Here is a 24,211-nt window from a genome sequence, read left to right as displayed (position 1 = left end):
CTTCATAGCACAGAGTGAATGGGGAAAGGCAGACTGATGTCAATCGATTAATATGCCTAACAAGCTTTTACTTCTCTGTAGAAATTCTCTTTGGCAACAGCCAGTGTTTGTGGCCTGCTATTGGAAGTTCACCTGTACTCTGATCTCTTCTTCAACTTCTTTTCTCTTTTCCTCCTTGATCAGTTCAGGGTCATATTCCTGTGAGAAGTTCCATCCCTCATCTCTGTTCTGCCAAACATCTATTATCCAAGAGCAAAAAAGAAAGTGGCATTTTTTGCTTTGTTTTCTATTTTTTAAAAGTAGCTCTACAGTGATGTTTATATTGCTATTATCTGACAACTGGATAACAGTGACAAGCCTTAGCATCTTTACACCACACGCTTACACATCTCTACTCAGGAGTAAGTCCCATGGATTTCAGAAGGACTGCCGCCTTCATCAAGTTTACCGCATGAAATTATACTCTAAAAAGGAAAACTAACATTGTCTGTAATGAATTAAGTTTCAACTTTTAGTTGCAATTGCATTAGACTGATTTTTATATAGTCCATGGCAAATATATTGTTATAAAATGGCTTAATTCCAGCTGTTCTATTGCAGGCACATTGTGGCTTTTAAGGAAGCCTCCTCTCTTCTTGGTGAAGGCAGACCACCACTAGTGCACAAGGCCTGTTTGAATCTCAGTTCCAAGGAGACCTGGGGCATATTATAGTTATAAATATCAATCATGGAAGATGCTTCTTCGTGGGTTTTTTGGGGTCTTATGATTTATATTATAATTTCCCCCATTATGATTTAATTCTGCCTATCCCTGCAAAGTTGTTGGAATAAAATGAGAAAGGGTGCTGCTCATTCCCTGTGTGCCTACAAAGAATAGGTTTGAGAATGCATGTAAATCGCCTTGGAGCAATATTCCACGAGTGCATTACCAGGTTTCCTACCACTGTCCTTGGTCAAGCTTTATACCCAGAATATTGAGGAGAACGTAGTACTGCTCAAAACACACAGCTCCCCTCTCCTGAGTCTCCCATGTTTCCTCTTCTGTAATGTTCTAAGCTGCACAATGAAGGACTGGGCTTTGTCCTGGCAAAATATGTTTGGGTTTCTACTTTGTTTCTCCCGAGTCACTGATCTGGACCACCAAAGGCATTAATCAAACATGGCCACACGGCACTACCCCCCCCCCCCAAAAAAAGGTTGCCTGTTTTGTGAAATATGTGAAAGGTTGGTAGTGCTGTGAGTTTTTTTCCCTGGGGGTGGTGGCAGTGGCTGTATTCCAGAGCCCCCTTCTAATTCCTGGATCCAGAACTGATTTAATTCCTGGAATAGCCAGGCTAGTTTCCTGGTGAGTTAATGTCCCTCAGGAAGTAGCTCTGTGCTGGACGAGAAATGGTTGGGTGAGATATGGGTGGAAACTAGAAGTGAGAAACTGCAGCTGGGAGACAGAACCATGCCTGGTTTCTGCTGCAATCCAAGGCTGTGGCTATGGAAGAAGCAGGACCCTCTTGGGGTATAAATGCTGTGAACCCCTCCACATACCTTCACGGTGTCTATATTGGTAAATACTATACAAGTTGGATGCTTTGCTCTACAGAGGTAACATGTCTGAGGCTGGACTAGATGGGCCATGGGCTTGATCCAGCTGGCTCTTCCTAGGGTCTTACAACAAACATTTAGTGAGTATTTCTCATATGCAACCAAAATGGGAAATGGTGAAAGGCATTAAGTTGTTTTTTTTTTAATTGCTCTTAACCTTTTACATAATATGATGGATGCACTGAGATATATAAGCTGAGAAAGCTGGCATGCAGTATTAGTAATTCCATCAGGGTTACCAGAGTTTGGAATTTAAGCCTGTGGGGAATATGACCAATCCATTATATAGATTATTTGATTTTTACAGTTTTCTGGGTGGGTCAGCAAGTTTGGAGTGTTATGTTTTCACATGGACATTAGGGCCTAGTTATTTGTTATTCATTGATGGACCACACTGGATTTTTAAAGAAAGAACTTATTTATTGTACTTATATGTAACCAGATGAATGATACCATTTCTCTAAGGACAAGGCAAGCAAAGACATCACTCTACCTCAAAGGAATGGTAAGAAGGTTAAGGTCATAATGTTCACATATTATAATGTATAGGGTAACCTTTATTCAAATAAATTTGAAATATGTTCATAGTTGTGACAATATATTTCAAAAAATCTGCAAAGTCATCTAGTTTTAGTACTTGAATTTCAGAAGGAATGTAATAAAAACACAAAACAAGCAGAATATACCATTGCTCCAACATTTCCTTTCTCTTCTTCTCTTCCCTTCCCCCCAAAATGTTTATCTGTTTTACAAATATAATCCTATGGACAGGATTCCTTGTTTTTTTAATATTGTTATTGTTTTGCCATGACTTTTATTATTTATTATTATTTTATGATTATTTGGGGTTTGGGGGTTGCAGGAGAGCCCTTTTGTGGGCTGCTGGACCTCTTGACACCCTAGACCCCCTCTCAGAGCTTTTTGGGGGGTGCGCCTCGCCTTGGCGCTTCCTCGTTTCTCTGCGGGGCTCAAGTCTGTCAGACGATTCAGACTCTAACTCCTTTCCACCATCTGCAGAAACCGGAAGGCCAAAAAATAGGACACAATAAAATGAAAATTTATCACAGTTGGAACACCTCTTAGCTGTTTAGAATCTAGAAGTCTGGGATAACTCAGTCGGTCGAGCATGAGACTCTTAATCTCAGGGTTGTGGCTTTGAGCCCCACTTTCAGCAAAAGATTACTGCATTACAGGGAGTTGGACTAGATCAGGCATGTCCAACAGGTAGATTGTGATCTACCGGTAGATCACTGGCCGTCTGTGGTAGGTCACTGCTAGATCAGTGGCTCCCCCCAAAGAAGCTAAAAAACTTTGGCTCCTCTAAAAAAAAGCTCAACATCTTTGTCCTGCACCCCTAAAATGACCTGAACCACCAAAAATAGGGCTTTCCTTCCTAAAAAAAACCCTCAATGTTGCTTTCCTCTTCCCTAAAGAAGCTCAACAACTTTTACGTGAACCCCCCAAAACAGGGCTTTCCTTTCTAAAAAAAAAGCTCAACAAAAAGGGGGTAGATCACTGCCAGTTTTTAACTCTGTGAGTCTCTTGGAAGTTGGTCACCCCTAGACTAGATGACACTTGTGGTCCCTTCTAACTCTACAATTCTATGATTCCCTGCTATATCTGTTCCTCCAGAGATAATGTGATAACCAAGATTTATGGTTTGGCTGTTATTAATCACCACATAATTACCAGTATCTTTGTCAATGGCGTGTCGACAAGAGACGTCTAATCCACCATGATTCCTCCCCAAAAGTCCAATTCACAAAACAGTTCTTCATGACACTAACATTATGGCATTAGTAAGCCAGTTAACACAAAAATGCTAAAAATTCTTTGTCTCAGTCAGTACACAAGTGATAGCACCAAAACTTTTGACCATAATTCAACCGTTTCACACAACTGTGAATTACCTCTGCTAAAAACTTAATTATCACAATCTTTACTGCATTTCATTTCCTTCTAACATCACTTTTTATGACCCCCATCTGTATATATCTGTGTGTGTGTACAGACCCACACCCGCACTAACTTAGGATAACACTTCAAGTATCACACACCATCTGTATTAAACAGTAAAAGCTTGGGGACATTAGTGTATTTCCACATGTAATCATCCCAAGTAGGAAAATTAAGCTAGAGGAAAATTCACCAGCTGCCTTCCTTTGTTCCACCAAACAATTTCCCAGCTCTTAGCATAGTCTTATAGAAACTGTGACTCATAACAAAGCCAAATGCAGCCCACTAGCCCTACACTGGCCTTTCAGCTTCTTGACAACCTGCTCTTTTTTCAGCCCAAGAAATGCAGGTTTATGACGCTTCTGGTGGGCTGCCTGGTATTTGGGTTGGTAGATCACAAGTTGTGCTGGCCTCCTCTAATACATGTACAGTTTTTATAACAATGGAGCAGGAGCTCCTATACTGGCAACTCCCAGAAATAAGCACACATCTGTTTTCAGTTAGGTCTCAAGAAATTAACACTACCCTCCTCTTGCCACCATGTCTACGTGACAAATGGAATTGTTTGATGAAGAAATCCACCATACCATATCCAGTTAAGCTGCTCTGAAATCCCCAGGTGCATATTTAAAACATTTGTATTTCTGGAGTCTTGCTTACATATTATGGTAAACAAGCCCTATGGTAAAGAGCCCACATAAATTTATCTCCTTAGGCATGTCATAATGCTTGAATGTTCAATCTACATTTTCATTCGTTGAATTAGGCACATGCTAAATGGTTTTGTGCTGTTATGATTGTGTCCAGCAATGGAGTATACTCTAGATCAGGCTTCCTCAACCTCGGCCCTCCAGATGTTTTTGGCCTACAACTCCCATGATCCCTAGCTAGCAGGACCAGTGGTCAGGGATGGTGGGAATTGTAGTCTCAAAACATCTGGAGGGCCGAGTTTGAGGAAGCCTGATCTAGATCCACAGACTTGCCTGAATATCATGCATTTAAAATTACAGTCAACATTTACACAAACTATGCTTTCTCTACTTGCCTTTGTATTTGTTGTTTCCTGCTTCCATTACTGGGAGAAAATTACTAGGTGCCATTTTCCAACCTTCTTCTTCTTCCTTAATTTACAAAATAAAACCTTGACCTCATAACTTAGAAACACAGACAATTAAAAGTTGATGTTACGAAACAGGTAAAATCAATAGTAGATGGTATCAGCGGTCCCCATACAACAAGATTCCACTTCCTTTCATCAGGGCATCACTCTCATGGCGGCTGAAATTGGAGCACTGATGTCCAGAAGACATCCTTGTTGTCTAATAATTCAAGGAGTGATAAATTTTCTTTTTTCAACCTAACTGGGGAGCAAAACTTCATCGGTTTCTGGAAACTGTGGTTGAGTGGATGGGGTTAACAAAGCTAGAGGTGCTGTTGTTTTGGAGTCCCTATGATCTGGTAAAAAGAATTAGGGGCTCAAAAGAATAGGAGAAGAGCCTACTGGGTCAGGCCAATGGCCCATCCAGCCCACCATCCTGTTCTCACAGTGCCCATGGGAGGGAAGCCTGCAAGCAGAACAGCACTTTTTCAACCTGCCATTCCCAACAAAAGATATTCAGACTCTTACTGCCTCCGACAGATTCAGTTCAGTTTGATTTACTGTGTTTAGTGAGCAGCCATTACACGCATTAAAAATAATCATAACAAGAATACTGCTAATAATAGTGGTTTACCTTTCTACTCCCCAACCTTTACAGGATAAAACCATTTCCCATTCCCCCTTTAAGTTTTATTACACAAATTTGTAAAGCCTTGGCAAGAAATTTGGATGTTCCAAAGTACATATACCTCTCTCTACATCAGACAACAAAAAAAGGTCTTTGCAAGAGACATCCTTCCCTTCTGCGATCTTAACAATGGGTGAATGTAATTGTTTCTTAGGTCATCATAAAAAGGGTATTCAAGGAGTACATGAGTTATGTGTTCTATTGACATAGAGTTGCAGCCACAAACTCTATCCTTCTTAGAAATTCCTTTATGTCGGCCTGTCCAATCTGCTAACGGAAGGACATTTAGTCTTGCCTGCAGGAAGGCTACACTCATTTTAACATTTGGCAAATCTACCAGATATCTTGGCAGGGATGGATACAATGAAATAAAAAAAGCATGCAATTTGTTAGATTGAAAGATCTTGATCTCAGCAGTTTGTGATTGCATCTCGGTGTCTCTAAGCCTTTGGAGTATTAATTCTTTAACAGTCTCAAAAACCTGTGTCACAAGAAAGGAGGCAGAGAGTCCCAACCTCCTGGCAGCAAATTGCATGTCACGTTTACATGAGTTTGGGGTCATGTCTTCTAAAGGTGTAATGAAGGATTTTGATACCTGCTTTAAAATAGCTTTTAACCAAAAAAGCAAGGCTAGTCTAAGGGATCTGGCTTTATTGGGCATTACACCCAGTTCTGCACAGACCAGTGCTATTTTTGTAGAGGTAGGGACTGGCAGGAGTCTGCACAAAACATTGTTTTGCATTCTCTCCAGTGAATCTAAATTGGTTGTGGCCCACAGTGGTGCTCCATATAACAACTCTGGCAACATCATGGTCTTATAAAGTTCAAAAGTGGGCTGCACCAAGTTACCCCCTTTTGTACGGTGGAATCATAGCAGTCCATTTAAAGTTCTATCAGCTAATAGAGTGCTTGACTGGACTTGTGCAAACCACCTGCCTGTCCACTGAAAGACCACATTGAGATACTTAAATGAGAATACTTGCTCCGGTGTATTTCCTTCAAGCGACCAATTGTAAGTTTTCTTAGATTTGACAAACATCATAACTTTTTTTTCTGGTAATTTATAGTAATATGCTCGTTCTTGCAGTACAAGCTGAACCAATTCAGCAGTCTGGGCAATCCCAATTGGGTGTATGAAATCCAAGATTGCCTCATCTGTGTAAAGGAGGACAGCAGAGGTGAAACGGCTCACATAGCTAGTTGCCATTGGGGGCTTTGTGATCTGTCGTATGTCACTCAAGTTGGTGGGGATCACTGCTTCTTATGAGAGCAAATCCCACAGTTTAACTAGGCACTGTGTTAAGTACTTTCTTTTGTCTGTCCTAAAACATTCAACATTCAGCTTCATTAGATGCCCCTGGATTCTCTAGGAAATGAGATTTTTTCCACCCTGTAAAGCTTTCTCATAACACTCAATGATAATGATCACAAATAGTAAAAAAATAAAAATGGAAAAAACCCACACACTAATGATAATGATAATGATAATGATAATGAAGTGGTATATAAATCTGGTTAAATAAAAAATAATAAATATACACAGGGGCTACCCTTACAATTTAAAGGATTTATAATCAGAATTCTAGATTGTGATGGAAGCCCCCACATGCGAAACAAGCTTTCCACAGCAAACATTACGCCTCAACATAGTGACGGCTGCAGGAGTCAAATAGCTCTGGAAGTGGGGCTAAACTTGCATCCCCCAACCCCTTTCCTCATGCTTGGCTTCTTTATATCAGTAACAGCTGTCACTTGGGGAAGAGGAGAAATGGAGAAAGAGAGGTGGGGGGGGGGAGAGAGAAACACAAAGACAGATAGCTTTCCACCTCAATTCTTCCCCTGTGCTTATATATGGCAATGTAAAGCACTCAGGTTTGAATCTGACAGCCTGCTCTGATCCTAAGGTCACAGTGGAGGAAATTTTTAGGAGGGTGGGAAACAAAGAAAGGGTCCTCTGAGAGTCTATATGGCTCATATTCCAGGCTGGCTGGAAGCCTAAGCAGAAGCTTATTGTGGATCTCAAAGTGTACACATAGTTCTCATCCAGATTCTATCCAACATTAATGGAATCAACAAAATTTGTTAACACTTGTGCATTAGCATTTCTTGCCTGCTCTTTCTTCTTTGGTTTCGGCTCTTTTTCTTTCCCTTGCTTTTTCTTTTTCCCTTTTTCTTTCTTTTCTTTTTTCCCCTTTTTCTTTTTCTTCTTTTTCAGTTCTTCTTCTTCTTTAGCAATTATTTCAGCAGCCACCTGGCAGAATGAAGAAAGGCGTCTAAACAAAACAACTGCCGACTATTCTGGCGTATAAGACTACTTTTTAATCCGGGAAAATCTTCTCAAAAGTTGGGGGTCGTCTTATACGCCGGGTGGAGAATCTGCGGTCGAGTATATCTCAAACTCTATATTTTAACTGGAAAAGTTGGGGGTCTTATACACCGGAAAATACGGTAGCTTCATTCCAGCTATCAAACCAACAAATGTAACAAACATTTATAACACAGTTAACCCTTGCATCTTTATGTTATCTTGAATAAAGATTTTCTTGCTAAATGATATAGAGTTCAGCCACCAAGATCAGTCCACCCTGAGCAAAAACGAATCATTGCTACCGGTATTATTTTACTCACAATCTGAAGAAGTGTGCATGCACACGAAAGCTCATACCAAGAACAAACTTAGTTGGTCTCTAAGGTGCTACTAGAATGAATTTTTGTATTTTTTATTTTGTTTTGACTACGGCAGACCAGCAGGGCTACCTACCTGTAATCAAAACATAACATTTCATGTAGCCTCTCCTCCAAAGAAGGAACCTTTAGCAATCAACGTTCTTGCAACCACTATCAGATTCATTATCAGTCTCCTGTTTTCTGATTCGTGTTTCTTACTGTGCTGTTTTTAAAAATGCTTTTTCATTTTTTTTCTATAGCTAAAAAGATTACTTTAGAGATATTGGTGCAGAGTAACTGTAACATGAAAACTAGCCAGTACTGGTGCAAAACATCTGGAGGGCACCAGGTTGGGGAAGGCTGCAGCAGCCCACTGCTCAGCAAGTACTCTGAACCTGGCCTGGAGTAGAAAAGACAGGCATGTGCCTCACCTTGCAGGAAGGCCCATAGACTTAAAAGGGAGTGGGAAGTAGTGCTTTCCATGAATAGTAATCAGGAGTGGGCACAAGGCAGGTCAGGATCTACTGATAGATCTCTGGCTGATCAAATCAAATTGATGATCTGATTAGCCACCTCCACATCCAATGAAGTAAATTATACTGCTGATATTTAAAAAGTTTGGGGAAGAGGGCAGGCAGAACTGAATTTTCCTGTGGAAGGGCTGTGAGCTCTGTTTGATGCTGGTACTCAAAACCAACTTCTAGGCTCAGAATTTTCAGTTCCAAGTTCCTGTCTTTTGCACCTGGCCCCACTTGGTGGATCTGGGGTTCTAGTAAAAAAACCAAGTAGATTCCTTCCGACCTGGAATCTTTTGCCTGGAGAACCAGATAATAGTCCAAGCTGCACATGGGAGTCTCAAGGATGACATATCACCCGTCACAAATTCACCAGAGTGGCTTGTCTAGAGCAGCCGACACTATCTCAGCCCCCCACCCCACCCCCCCGTAACATGGAAATGATGACACTTAATAATTATTTCAGAGGAACAATAAAAACACAAGAGCAGAAGAAGAGGCTGCTGGATCAGGCCAAAGTCCCATCTAGTCCAGCATCCTGTTCTCACAATGGCCAGCCAGAAGCCTATGAGGAAACCTGTAAGCAGGATCCAAGCGCAAGATCCCCCTCCACTATGAAACGACCCCCTCTCTTCCCCCACCCCACATTTCCCGGCAGTTCTCTTGACCCCTCTAGCCAATTTTATAAGGAACACGGACGCCCACCCATTTAAGGATTACAGAGATAATATCCGTGAAGAACTTTGATATAAATGCTAACTGTTGTTATGCAAAGTAGGCAAAGAGCTGTAAATATTTGAGTAAGCATATGAGGAGGGAAACAGAGGCATGGAAGGAACTGGGAGGAAGAACAAGAAGAAGTGTCAAGGGTTGAAATGGTGCAGTGGCTAAGATCACAGGGTCTTAATCAATGGGAGAAGTGGACAAATTAGAAGGTCACAGCAGCTAAGAGAGGTTCATTTCCACAGTTGTATCTCCTAAATATGGACACCCAGTGTCAAATCTTCAAGTCTGAGTGTCCCTATATATGTAACAAATTCCAAAATGCTGGCACTAAATAATCTTGTGGTTCTTTTAAGATTAATAGATTTATTGTGACACGGGCTTCTGTAGGCTAGTCTTTACCAAAGAAAAGTAACTTCTGGAACACTGTCAAGGGGCAATGTTAACACAGTACAGTAGTTACATGCTGAAAAGGAAGTGTGGCCAGTAGCATAAACCAGGGATAGCCAATGTGGTGCCCTCCAGAGAGCCCCAGCCTTCAGTCCATGCTCAAGGCCGATGGGAGCTTTGAGTCCAGCAATATCTGGAAGGCACCATGTTGCCGACCCCTGACGGAGTTTTTCATGCCTAGTGTTCTGTGGGTATAGAAATACTTTAGGCTGGTTTTCACATTGCTTTCCAGATGTGGGGTGGGATGGGGAATGTGGGAGAAATTGTTAATACATGTGTGGAACCTTCATATGACTTGACTGGCAGATCTCATTAAAGCAGTGTTTCCCAACCTTGGGCCTACAGCTGTTTTTGGACTACAACTCCCATCATCCCTAGCTAGCAAGACCAGTGGTCAGGGATGATGGGAATTGTAGTCTGAAAACAGCTGGAGGCCCAAGGTTGGGAAACACTGCATTAAAGGACTCTGCAGAGGAACTGTTTGTTGTCTAGAAATTGTAACCAGTGCCTCAGAATCAAATTCTCTAATGTAACAGGTTTTTTTTTAGTTACAGGTCGGTAGCCGTGTTGGTCTGCCATAGTTGAAACAATATAGAAAATTCTTTCCAGTAGCACCTTAGAGACCAACTGAGTTTGTTCTTGGTATGAGCTTTCGTGTGCATGCACACTTCTTCAGTTTTTTTTTGAGAGTATGAGTTAGGAAGGGGAATAAAAAAGCCCTAGTGCAACTGTGTTCAGACCTCTGAGTTCCAGATGAGATTTTAATTTTAATTTGGAGTCTCTTAATATCCTTTTTGGCTGCACCTGTGGATCCAACCCAGTAAGATCAAATTTGGTACTATAAATCTGGGCCTACCATACATTGTTTCAAAAAGAGAATAAATAATAATCCTTTTTGAACCTTATGTCTGAAACAAATGCTACCTCCTCTGGAGTTTTTTCAGCAAAAAGAACAGCTGAACCGCCTTGTTCTTCATCAGGGTAGTCCGGAAATCTTCCTGTCATGTGCCTGTGTGAAATAAAAAGCTCCATTTCAAAAACAGCACATAGCCACATGTTGTTTTTAAGTATTCATTCAAAACAGTTAGATAATTCTATATGGCTAATCAGCAAAATGGTGTTCCTACTCATAAGCAGTTTGGTGTGGGCACGCGAGGCAAACAACTAGAGGTGAAGTGTGAGGTGGTGGAGACAGCTATAGATCCGCAAGACCTGGATGCAGCTCCTTTCTAAGGCAAGCCGTGTTCTCTTCAGCTCCATTCCAGATGTGTGCAATGGAGATGGGTTGCTCCCATCTTAGAAGGTTCTTGTGAGAACTCTCTTACAACAATCATTTACATTATGTCTTACTCCTCTGTTAAGCACCATGCATTTCATCCTATATTCTAAATTACTGAGGCCAAACTGTAAGAATGAGATGTTGGACCACATTTTTATGTAAGTTAGCTTCCTGAAAATGTAGTCATACATTGTTCCATCTAATTCAGAAATTCTGACAAGCTCAGTGCCCATACAGTACCTTTCAGTAATTGTTTGTTTACATGTGGAAAATGAAACTGTGTGTTTCATTCTTGTGAAGTCATTCTTTTGGTTTTGCAAAGTTCTCCTTGTCCATAAAAATAAAGTGTTGGACAAGGGGCAGCATCTGCTTAACGTGAAATATCTCACCCAATAATGGACATCTCTCTTTCCCTTATTTTCAACTTTTAGTAGAGTAAATCCCACAGCTGAGCAATAAATGGCACTTTCTTTCCCAGGTTTTCTTTTTTAACATGATGGGGAAAATAGTTTTTACATACAGAATTATTTCTAACAAAAAAGAGGAAATATATGGTACAGATCCAATTTTGTATTTAACTTAAATATTAAAAGTCATGCCAGATTCTTCTTCTTTTTTTTTACTGCCTTTCAATGCATGCATTTGAAAAATGGCACTTGGCACTAGAACTGAAGTACAGATGATTTGGCTTGCTTCATATTTAGGCCACATTAGAGAGAAATGTGTTGTTAAAAACAAGCATAACTAATGACTCACTGCAGCCCCTGATTGCCCCCAAGTCAATTCTTCAGCAGTTTCAGCTGTTCCCATTATTAATCTGTCATGTCCTCTGTGGGGAAAGATGGTTCAGCACGAGGCACTGGTTTCAGGCTCTGTACATCTGCGCCATGCTCCATTGCACTGTGCCTCAACATTATGCAATTAGTCAAATTTTAAACATATGTACACCAGCTGAATCTCTGCAGTGGCAAAGGCTGACATGCTGTTCTCTACTACATCCTGACCTGGCAAATATGTCCCAAAGAGCTAGGTGCAGATAATAAAGTACTTCAATGCAGAGAGAAGGCTGAATTACCTTTTGTAAATCAATAATGTAGGGCACAAAGAAGCCCTCTTCCTTTTTGGAACAAGAGTAGTGTTGAGGTTCGGGCACTGAGGAGAAGAGGAACATGGGGCTGATCTCCCACTGTGAACTGTATGTGTTGTGTGCCTGTGCCTGTGCCAAGAACAAGCAAGCTCAAGGCAGAGGGCTTCATTGGCAACAGTGCCTGCTGGATCCTGCCCAATGCTGGGGCATCAACTGGATTATCTTGTTCTTCAAAATGCAGTAATAAAAATTATTTGCAGCCTAAAATGTATATTTAATATCTGGGGTTTTTTTTAAGGCTGTGATTGTAATTTATTGCAGTTATGACTGCTTTTCAGATTCTGCTAGGCCCCCTTTTTAATGGTTTAACTCAGGACAGTTAAATATGATAGAAAAGGCTCTGTTTCAGAGGGCCAAAGAAACCTCTCATATTTCCATGGTTCACACACGTACTCCCTATGATGCTCATTTACTATCTTAGTGTTAAAGTGAAAATTTGGGAACCATTACTCTCCAAAAGGTTCCACCTTAAAAGAAGTTTTGTACAACATTACCCAGTGTAGATAATGCCAGGGACACTGATCCACAATTTTCTCTGGTCTGCAGGAGTCCTGGCACTGCATGGCCATACCCCCAGAATAGCACATAAAAGTCAGTGATCGTTAGGGTTTAAATGTTCGGAGAAGCCAGAATTGTTCCAAAGGCAGTAGATTCAATACTGACTTTCTGAAATAATTCCTTATGTTCACCTAAGCAAGAATCCGAATATCTTTTAGCCATAGTTCTAGCTCACTTTTAGCCTATATTGGGGTGTAGCAGATTAACTGAAAGCATTCAAAATAAGCACTTTCTCTCTCTTTGCCTCTAGTGTACAGAGAAGTTGCCCTTTTGGGTGGCATGTCCTATTCAGGCATGACTGATTTTGGGTCATTCATTTTAATGGATCTACTTATATATAACTTAGTTGGATACAATCCTTTCATTTTTTTACTCCTATAACTACTTTGACATATAAGACCTGCTGTATTCCTTGGGACACACCTGTAAGCAAACACGTTTACAATTATACTGTAGCTCTCAAAAGAACTGAATTTGTAACAACATTCAAGTATTTTTGAAAATCTACACCAAAGAAAAGTGAGTAGTATAACAAAGAACTATGTCACAGTTTATTAAAGCAAATGAACAAAAAATATTCTCATTGTAAATAATAGTATTATGATGAACTTAAATTATTTTAAGAGTACTTCAGCTACAAAGAGCTTTCCCAGTTTTTTAAAAAAATACCCAGCACTGAATTGCAAGGAAGTCTCTAATCATACTCTTTAGTATCCAATTAGAGCATAGTTCCGAAACTATTTCTGGTGCCTGGCAGACTTTGAAGAGAAAGAATGCTTCTAAAATTAGATTGGTATGCCCCTTTCACCACCTTAGAATGGAAACACGCATGAAACTTGGTTGTGGCCAACATCCCAGGTTCAATCAAGCTGTGAGGCGGCACAAGTCTAGCAATTCTAAAGCTGTATTGCTTCCATAACCCCTGATCCAATAAACATATGGACCTCTACGGAGTGTGGCTTGCAGAATGCAGAAAACGCAGGTGTGTACATATTGGCTTGCAGGCAGGCAGACCTAATTACCTTAAGTGCCAGTACAACTGGAGGGCATTGGGAACACTTTTCACAGCCTTGACTCAAGGTAGCCAGAGGACACCTTGGCTGTGAGGCCTGGGAGACCTGCTCCCTGCCTTGCTAGCCTTTGCCCACCTGACAGACTCCAGCTACAAAAGCTAAAGCTGCTGAACAGACTCTTGGGCTGCGGTGCTGTTTAGGGGTTTTTGTTGGGGTGGGGTTGTTGCTGTTATTTTATATTAATTTATGTATCTTTATTTTTGATTATGATGTATATGGAAATTGTTCACTTTGGTTGTGTACTTTTTGAGGCTTTATTTATGGTTTATGGCTATTTTTGTAATGTTTGCAATTATGAGGTTTTTTCCTGCTGTAAGCTACCTTGAGCATGGTTTGAACTATGGAAAGGTGGCAGGCAATTAAAACTATGTATGTATGTCCTTATGGAAGAGTGCGGCTTGTATTCATCCTTTTTTTTTTATTGCAAGATGACCACTTTTAGTCAGTAATGTTCATTCCCTTTTTGAAGTTATTGTAAAATTTTGTATTCTGTAAGTCACTTGCAAACATTTAATATAGTGAGTCACAAATAAAGGCAATACATAAAAATAATTAAAATATGATTATTTGTAATAATAATAATAATAATAATAATAATAATAATAATAATACAGGTAAAACAACTTAATTTACTGGCCCTTCCTCCTTTTTGTCCAATAGGAAGGTGCTGCTAAAGTGCCACCCCTGGTGATCCCTGGACTAAAAAGAGGGAAACCAAGCAATACTCAATCCTGGGTGTTTGGCTGCAGCACATGTTGAATTGAACTCTAAAAATTGTATGCAGTAGCAGAAGGATCTCTTTGTGGAAGGAGGGAGGGGTTCACTCAAAGAATTTGTAATATGTAAAAAAGAAGGTTCTGAAAATTCAACATTGGTTTTATTTATTATTAATTCGTTAAATGTGTACTATCTTGCCTTTCTGTGTGGATGCCCAATATGGCTAACAATAAAATACACAGTAAGAGGTGCAACAGCAGGCAACTCACGGGAAAGTTGGAAATCCCTTGAATTGTTACAAAGTACTCTCAGGTCACACATTATATTTTCACATCCAGGATGTTTCATGAATACAATTATAAAGGCAATGTGAGTATGGCAAATAGAGGTTTGTAAATACTTGCATTATATAAATATATGTCAGGGAGCTGTGATTACTTGTGATTTTTCATGGAGTATATACTTAGGCTGCATTCATATGCATTTTCCCAATGTTTCCCTAACATTAATTTCCCATTACATTTGAGCTTTCACATGAACACTAAACCTGTGAATATATTTTGCTATATTTACAAAGTAACATTTAAATAATGAATGTGAAAGCTCAAATATACTGCTGAAATTAACAGTCATGGAAACATAATAAAAACCAAACAAATGATTGTGTGCATGCAGTCTTGGTGGCTAAAGCTGCCATCTTAACCTCACTTACCTGGGAGGAATTCCCATGGAACTAAATGAGTCTTATTTCTGAGAAGACATGGTTAGGACCAGTGCTTCCTTTCTGGGAGTACTCAAGGGTACACAGCACTGGCACCTTCTTCCCTAGAAGAAAAGCACTGCCTGGGGTTGCAGCAGCCTAAGCCAGGTTTTCTGCCACACCAAGTCTGAAATAGCTAAGTGAAGCTTGCTCCTCCTCCTCCTCCTCCTCCTCCTCCTGCCACCACTCAGGCCAGCCTCTGCAAGGCTCAGTGCACAGAAACAAATGCTTTGGGTCAGATGGACAAAACTGGGGTGGAGGGGAGGAATATTTGGCAGTAAGGGGCGGGGAGGGAGGAAAGGATTAAATAGCAGTTGAGGGCAAATAAAATATAAAATATTTCAAATAATGGGAGGCAACGGAGTTCCCCATGAGTGAATGTCTGGCTATGCCATAAGCATATATAAAAAATATTTCAAAACACACTTTTATAAATTGAAAAGCACAGTGAGATAGAATAACAGAGACTCTTTTGGGCAGGGTGGATTTGATTTAAATCAAACTGATTTAAATCACTAGTCAGTAAGGCTCAGGGTGGATTTAAATTTTTAAAAATCTGATTTTTTTATTTAAATTGGATTTTTTTTTGTTTTAAATCCACCCTGAGCCTTACTGACTAGTGATTTAAATCAGTTTGATTTAAATCAAATCCACCCTGCTTTTGGGTAAAGATATGAGGAATGCTGTGTGTAAGATGTACATATTCGCAGTTTTGTAAAACAAAATTCCAATGTTTACATGGAGTGGTCTTCACTTTGTGAAATAAGCTGGTATGCTATATTTCTCCCCAAATACTTTCCCTCCCTTACCTGCATGTAGCTAAGTTTCATTCTGCTTATGAGTTACTTGGAAATTTGGTTAGAATTGAGTTAAATGTGTGTGTGTTTTTAAAAACATATTATTTACCTGGACCCTCGAGTGTAATTGGCAGAAAATGCCCTAAAGACAGCCAAGAATTCCAAATTATTTTAGTTAAGATATGCAGAGTATTAATTGTGTCAAAATACACAAAGGAGCTGCACATTGCACACCCCAAATAACGCTAGCAGACTTTCCCCTACCCACCTTTTTGCAAATCATTCTCAATTCAAAACTTACTCTCTGTATCCTTCAAAGTGCTGTACTGATGGAGATTTATTTCAGTACAACTCTAACCTAAACATTTCCCTAGCACTGTAATGGACTCCACTGTGTGCTCCCTCATCTCCGTGTTTCTGCATGGCTTTACGTGTGCTGCTCCCTTCTCTCTCTCTCCTCTCCCTAATTGCCTAAAGGGCTCTGTCAAGATAATAAAAAATAGTTCTTCTGAGAATAAGGATACTGGAATGCACTCATTTTCAAGATTATAAGGAATGGTAGATTTGTATGAAGCAAGACATGAAAAATTACTGTGCAATGTAAGAAGCACAGTCACACGTTCAGCAAATAAAACAATCTTTCTGGGGAGTAATAGGCTCTGTGTTTCAAAACCCCACCTTTTGTCATTCTTTATAACCAGTTATGAGGCAAATTTGATTTATTTTTGTTTTTATTGCATAATTTTATTACATAATAAAAATGGTTTGGGAAGGAGGGGTTGTTATAGCAGTGAATGTTTGAGCAACAAAATCCTCCCAAAGAGATGCTTCAGGAGGGAGGGAGGGGCCACAACAACCTGCGTTTGCTCAGAAAAATAAGTCCCACTGTATATTCAATGCAATGTCTGCCCAAGGAGTATGTCTAGGATTGCAGCCTTAATATAGAACAGAGAATCCTTGGAGAAGACTGATAAAGGCTGAGACTCAGAGGCATGGTCATGAAGGAAAGAAGAGGGCTGCTTAAACTCTAAGCTGTGCTCCAAAGCCCAGAAAAACAGCTTGGAATGAAAGCTGACTAAGAAAACCCCAAAGCTTGAAGAAAAGAGAGGGCTAAGCAAAAGGATTCCAAAAAGCTTATTAAAAGAACACGAACGCATTCAAGGACAGGTGGCAGCGAAGATGGCACTGCCCTCAAGAGACCTCTTACTCTTTGGAGAAAGAAAATTGTAACAATATCTAAAGAGAAGAGTTTGCAGCACAACAAGAAGTCATAAAGGAGCTTATTGAAAACATTTGGAAAGAGCTAATGCTCCCAATGGAAACGAAGCTGACGGAACTCAACACAGGGCTTGACTCTTTAACAGAAACTACAGGCATATTCAGTATGTGCACAACCATGTGTAAGCGCATCAGGCCGAACCCAGAAGTGACCCAGAAATGTCACAAAGACGTCACTGAAACGTCAGCAGAAGGGCAGAATGGGGGCAGGGTGGGGGTGGGCTGGGGGCGGAACGGGGTGATTGCAGCTTTCCCATGGGTTTCAATTTTACGTGATTTCCCCGACACAGACGGCACCTCCGAACGTAACCCCCGTGAATTAAGCCAAATCCATGACAAAAAGATCAAAGAATGACAAAATGAAAACAGAGATATATGCAACAAGTTTGAAGATGCAAATTAATTCTCCTATTTTGATTTTCTACATTTCTGGGGGTTTTTTTTGAAGAGGGAGTAGAAGAGAATGATTCTACACAATTTATTGCTTCATGGCTTAAATCACTGCTTCCAGACCTCATAATCTCTGCTGCTGATTTTGAATGGGCACACATAGCAATTGCACTCAAACTGAGAGAGAAGTTCACTCCCCACCCTGCCTGTGATATCATTGTCTGTTTTGCCCATTACATGAAGGAGGAGGAAGTGTGGAACAAATGGAGAAACCCAATATCTGTAACTTATAAAAGCATCCTAGTTATGGTGATGTGTTTCAGATCTGGCTTCTGAAACACTGAAAAGGGGGGAAATGCTACATGCCTGCACTATTAAACTGCAAGAGACTAGAAACAAATACCACTGGGGCTTCTCTTTCCCTCTTATCATCATCATCATCATCATCATCATCATCGCAACAAACAGACTGGAAGCAACAGATCTCCTCAACACTATTGGAATCGACCGACCTCTGGAATGGTAGCAAGGAGAGGCGTCAGAAGAATACACTGAACTTTCCAACTTTCCCACCCCCCCACCCCCGCCTGAAATTCTGCTAAAGAACCAACTTAAGAAAGCACCTGACACATCCCTTATAAGGAGACTAAATTATCCAACCATTCCTGAGATGGAAGACCAGAAAGTGCAACGGTTAAGATTTCAGTCTGATGTTATCAAGAAAGAAAGGGATATTGGGGATATCGACAACTGGAGAAGCCAGGCTCAAATCTGGCCACCTATGGAACAGCAGCTGGCCTCTCCAGAAGCCAACCCAAAGGGAAAGGGAAATGTGGTCAGAAAATCCTCTCAAACTTCTCCCTTTTCCACATTTTGTGGAGTGTTTATAAGGTATGAAAGATTTGCATGCTAAGCTATGCTAAGAAGACAGAAAGTTGTCTTATACTGACCTAGATCATTGGCTACTGCTGCCAGAGATAAGATGCCAGGGATCAGAACTTCGGCTGCAAAATGTGCTGATCCCTGTCATTTCCCCAAATGCAGGAAGCTCCACTGCATCATTTCACTGAGTTATGGACTGTGGGCATTTGAGGGAGAAGCTGCCATGGGTGCTTGCTTGCAGTGGCCTCCAAGGGTCATAAATGTTTCTGTCATGAATCACACCTCCGACTACCTCACACAAATAATGGACAAACTATAAGCCTAAGCACTGAAAAAACAATCAAAACTGGCTGTTATATCCTTCCTTTCTTTTTTACAAGAACACAACATTGTGATGAAATGAAAAGAACTGTTCAATTTTGGATTTCTTTGCTTTTCAGTCACTAACACATAACCTTTACTCAGCCCACTGAAAAATTATTTTTGTGCCACCAAGTCCAGCCTATATTTTAATGCAGGTCATAAGCAAATTTACCAGAGTTCAAAGTTTGCCTTAATATGATATGTGAACTAAACTAACTTAAACAATTGATTCAATTCTAATGGCATGCTATAAGAATCCCCCCCCACCCACAAATTCCCAGCACAGCAAATAGTTTATTTAGAAAATATGGATGAAACCAAGAATTTATTTACCTCACAGCCAGTAACAATAAGCTATTTTGCTATGTTGATTCTCTTGAAGGCTGCTGCGTACTTCTGTTCTAAATGGTTTCCTTTCTGACGTTTTTGAAGAATCATTTATGCCTCTAGATTGTCTATGCTTACAAGTGATTGTAATTTATGCCTGGATTAAATCTTTTATAATCAACATTTTGAATTGTGCAAGGCATTTTTTAGCCTCATGTCAGTGTTGTGCTAATGACATTACTGTTACGCTTGAGAAGGCACTTTGATTAAGGAGGGTTACAAGTGCATTTTCTACTAAAGAAATCGGAGAAGGCAATTTACCATTTAAAAAAAATTAGATGACTGTTGTTCCTATCCTTAATTTCTAGCACACACTAGACATTATTATATCAGAACATTACACTGCATGTTAAGAGAACTATTAAGTTTCATTCATAGTAATAATGATTTTATTTGAACAAGAATGGAATAAATAGCACATATACAAAAGCAGTTACAACGGTTTCCCATTGTCTTGTTTCTGGGGCCTGCTCTAAATATACCAATATGCTTAGGAGAAAAGAGAAACTAAACTATCAGTTTAGTTATACAGAAATGTAATCTTTAATTTATTTATTTTTCAGGGATGCTGGTCAGTGAAGAAGATCAAATACCTTCCAGATTCCTAATACAAAGCATAAGCTGATATAAATTGGCCAGAACCTTGGCATGCTTTCTGTGACTTCTGAAGTGTGAAAGATGATGAAGAGAAATAAACCAGATGTCTTCAATTAGAAGCTAGCCCTAGTCTAGTGCGGAGAGCCCATTTATCAGTGCTGCTAATTGAAAAACTCTGTTAGCTTTGCAGTCCAAAAAACACATTACAGTGCCTTGGGATGCCAATCTCATTAGCTCCCACTTTTCATATTTGCAAAAGAGAAACCGACAGCTTTGTGTTTTTATCCATGTAGTTACCATGTCTGCTTCCTCAAACTTGAAGCGCCGTGTCTGCGCATGTGCGTGGCGCGATTCGGCGCTTCTGCACATGCACAAAGCATGATTTTGCGCTTCTGCGCATGCGCGACACGCCGAACCCAGAAATAACCTGTTCCAGTACTTCCGGGTTCGGTGCGTTCGTAACCTGTGCCAAACGCAACCCGCAGTGAACGCAATTCACCCGCAGTGAACTGTACAAAGAGCCAAAACAGCTTAGGACCAGGTTGCCTTATCACCTTGTCCCTTATACAGTCATACCTTGGTTCTCGAACGGAATCTGTTCCGGAAGTTCATTAGACTTCCGAAAACGTTTGAAAACCAAGGCACGGTTTCCAATTGGCTGCGGGAGCTTCCTGCACTCTATCGGAAGCCGTGTAAACTGCACCAGACGTTTGGCTTCCAAAAAATGTTCGCAAACTGGAACACTTACTTGCGGGTTTGCGGTGTTCGGGAGCCAAAACGTTCAAGTCACAAGGCGTTCAACTTCCAAGGTACGACTGTACACTCAAGATCATTCAAAGCACCTCTCCCGATTGTCCCATGAACAAGCAAAGACTTTTAGCGTAGTGGTGCCATTACTCTGAAACGCAATTCCTACTGTAATCAGACATGCACATACAGATGTTGTTTGCTGATGATGCAGCCTTGACAGCGCACTCCAAGGTAGCGCACTCCAAGGCTCATCAGCTGTTTTACCCAAGCCTGCAGGGAGTTTGGACTTATCATCAGCCTGACAAAGACCAGCATCCTGGGTCAGGACGCCACCAACACTCCACACATCACCTCCACGTTTGAGGTGATAGATGATTCTGTCTACCTGGACTGCACCATAACCAGCAACCTCTTCATCATTGCTGAGTTGCACAAGTGTACTGGCAAGGAAGGCAGCTACGGAAACAGCTTGCCTCTCCATACAATGTGAATATCAAGATGAAGGTCTACCAGGCTTGCGTGTTGAGCATGCTGCTTAATGGAAGTGAGCCGTGGGCAACGCCTTCCACATGCACTGCATCATGAAGATTTGGGGCATCACATTTCAAGAAAGTTTCAAACACAGATGAGCACTCCCAAGCCCACATTCCCAACATGTTTGCACTCCTGTCCCAGTGACGTCTAGCTGGCTTGGTCATGTCCATACAATGGAAGATGGCAGGACCCACAAGGATACGCTCTACATAGATATGGCTTCAGACACCAGGCCCCTTGGCAGACCAACTCTGCATTGCAAATGTGACTTGAAGGCTGGTAATTTGTTCTACAGAGGTTCTGTGAGCTTCCAGGATATATGGAATGTTGAAGTGTCAGTTGAAAAAGGGACAAAACTGGAAACCGGGAGAGAGAATTAGCCAGATCAGGGATCTAGGGTTGCAGAGCTCTGTGCTTCAAAGTAAAAACAACACCTTTCCCCACACAATACAGGGCTGTGTCAGGAGATAGGAATGAAAACAGCACATCTTTTTTTCAATTTCACAGAAGCCCCCACCCTACCATATAGCTCCCTTGATCTCTGCCCATCATGGCTGGGAAAGTCCACCAGAAGGTCGACTGGATGGATCTACGGTACTGCCTTGTAAGATGTGGTGCTGCAGCCCCTCTTGAAGAGGTCCTCCCTGGATCCAAAAGTTTAGAGAACACCCATCTAGCCTGTAATATTCCCTTCCTGGGACACACACACATTCTGTGCATTCAGCATTGAATGTGTGAAAAGGATTTCAGTTGCTACTGTTCCAGGTTGGCTAGAATTATGGCAACCCCAGTTCATCTCTGGATATGTATAAAGAGAATGCAAAATTTGTGATTGTAATACTAGCTTAGAAGTCTTCTTTAGAAATCTGCAGGTTAAATCAACAGCACAGGTCTCCAGGATAGGTCTACTTTTTACAGGAACTTCCCCAAAACAAGAGACACAACCTTAGCTAAGCAATGACAACATGGAAAAGCACCACCTATTGGCTGAAGTTGTGGTTGTATAATCATTGTTATAAAAACAGAGAAAGGAAAAAAAAGAAGACACAAAACAAACAAAACAAAACAAAACAAAACAAACCCTAGACCGAAGTTGTGGCAATTAAGAACATTCAAGGGGCAATTTACAAGTTGTTCATCACTTAATGCTCCACCCATACTCATCAGGAAGCAATAAAATGGGCAGAATTGAAGTGTTTAATAAAAGGCAAAGCAGCAATTAAAGGCCTTAATACTACTTCGCCTGCCCCAACTAGACAAACTGGTGCTGCAATTGTAATACAATTCACTCAGCTCACACAAGAAATGAGTTCTGAAAAACCACAGGAGTCAACACAGAAAACAGTAGAATTCAATGGGCTGATATTGTCTGGATGCACTGTAGCAAGTGAGTAAACGAAGGGTGTCAACTCCAGAAAAAAGCACACGTGGAAGCCTCAGGTGACCTGGCAACCCTGGATTTCTCCAGGGATGGACATGTTACTCTATTTCGGGTCCATGTCAGTTTTACTTGAGTTTGTTCATAAGACAGTGATGTCCTGTTTGCACATCCAAAAATCTTTGAATAAAAAAAAATGCATACAAAAATTCGTATTTAAATACCTACATATAAATTATGTACTCCATCACAAAATACATACAGTGGTACCTTGGTTTACAAACTTAATACGTTCCGGAAGTCCGTTCTTAAACCAAAGCGTTCTGAAACCAAGGCGTGCTTTCCCATAGCAGTGGGGGACACAATTTACAAATGGAACACACTCAACAGGAAGCGAAACATGTTCTGCTTCCAAGGCAAAGTTCACAAACCAAAGCATCTACTTCCAGGTTTGCAGCGTTCTTAATCCAAGTTGTTCATAAACTAAGATGTTCTTAAACCAAGATACCACTGTATTTAAATACACATTTAATCTTAATGTATGCATTTCTATGCATGCTTTTATGCATTTTGGTACAATTTTTTGAGCTGGTAACTACGTCACAAAATTCAGACAAGTGAAAAATCCAAATGATAACAGTATTATAATCTGCATATTAGTCCAGGAGGTGACAATCTGGCTTGCTTAAAAACTGATATGTGATCATTTTCAAACACTTAATGGAATGGCAAAATCAAGAAACCATTTACAACTGTTGAGGTGACACAACTCATCATTTCAAATTTTGTAAACATTAGTGCAATAGGAAAAAATATTGTTTCTGGTGGCTTGACTCTGGAGTTCAACAGACTATATGACTGCAAATTAATTTTTTTCTATTTGTTTAATCAAGTACAGAAAACGTAAGAAACAGGGGCTCTAGCTGATCCTCTCCTAAGCCACCAAGCTGCCCCCATTACTGTTGGCAACCCCATATATTTATGTACAGACTAAAGTAGGCAACTTTTGCCACTGGACAGAAGCTACATCAGTGTCTCTGGCCTCCTGTAAATCCCACAGCACTCAATAAAACAGATTGACTACATATGGGCTTAACTACCCTCTTTTTGGATATAAACATGATTCACACTAATGGTATGAAAATGGTTATACAATTAAACTAACAACAATTGAATATATATTTCAGGTTTCAAATTGCGTAAAATTTTCCTGCAAAGCATTTCTTAGATGTTTCCCTCTTCAATGTGTTCATTCTTTAGAGCGCTCTCCTAACCTTCAGTCTGTTCCTTCTGTTCTTCCTGTAATACTTCTCTTCTGTTCAGTGGACCAACACACTTAGCCATTTGTTTTGACTGCTTATCTATTAATCAAGAAATGCATTATCTAGCCAGGCATTTACCAGTATTCTTTTCCTATAATGATTAATAATACAATCATTTTCAAACTTTCTACATTTAGAGAACACTTTCCACACAAATTGTCTGCTAAGAAATTGCCCATGAAGAATATTCTAGACTGATTACTGGTCTATGTGGCACAACCAACAGTCCCAACTCCAGATTTTGGGATGTCCACATGAAAGTGGGTCTCCTTCAAATATGCCTTCATGTGTTATCAGCCATCCAG

The 24,211-nt window shown here is 40.5% G+C and overlaps 1 protein-coding gene across 3 annotated transcripts in view; it reads right to left on the bottom strand.

Annotated features, from left to right (window-relative positions):
• The window catches only part of IQCA1 (IQ motif containing with AAA domain 1), a 78,229-nt gene that overhangs the window by 28,622 nt on the left and 25,396 nt on the right, over positions 1-24,211 (bottom strand). For all 3 annotated transcript variants that reach the window (XM_033172358.1, XM_033172367.1, XM_033172375.1), the window contains 4 exons: positions 10,619-10,703; positions 7,450-7,590; positions 4,598-4,673; positions 133-239 (listed from right to left, as the gene is read on the bottom strand). In XM_033172358.1, coding sequence (XP_033028249.1) covers positions 133-239; positions 4,598-4,673; positions 7,450-7,590; positions 10,619-10,703 — 409 coding nt within the window. The remainder of the gene's footprint in view (positions 1-132; positions 240-4,597; positions 4,674-7,449; positions 7,591-10,618; positions 10,704-24,211) is intronic.

Source organism: Lacerta agilis, chromosome 1, assembly GCF_009819535.1.
Source record: "Lacerta agilis isolate rLacAgi1 chromosome 1, rLacAgi1.pri, whole genome shotgun sequence".
Taxonomy (NCBI): Eukaryota; Metazoa; Chordata; class Lepidosauria; order Squamata; family Lacertidae; genus Lacerta; species Lacerta agilis.
The sequence above is the reverse complement of the archived record's forward strand: the minus strand, read 5'-3'. Positions and strand labels throughout refer to the sequence as shown.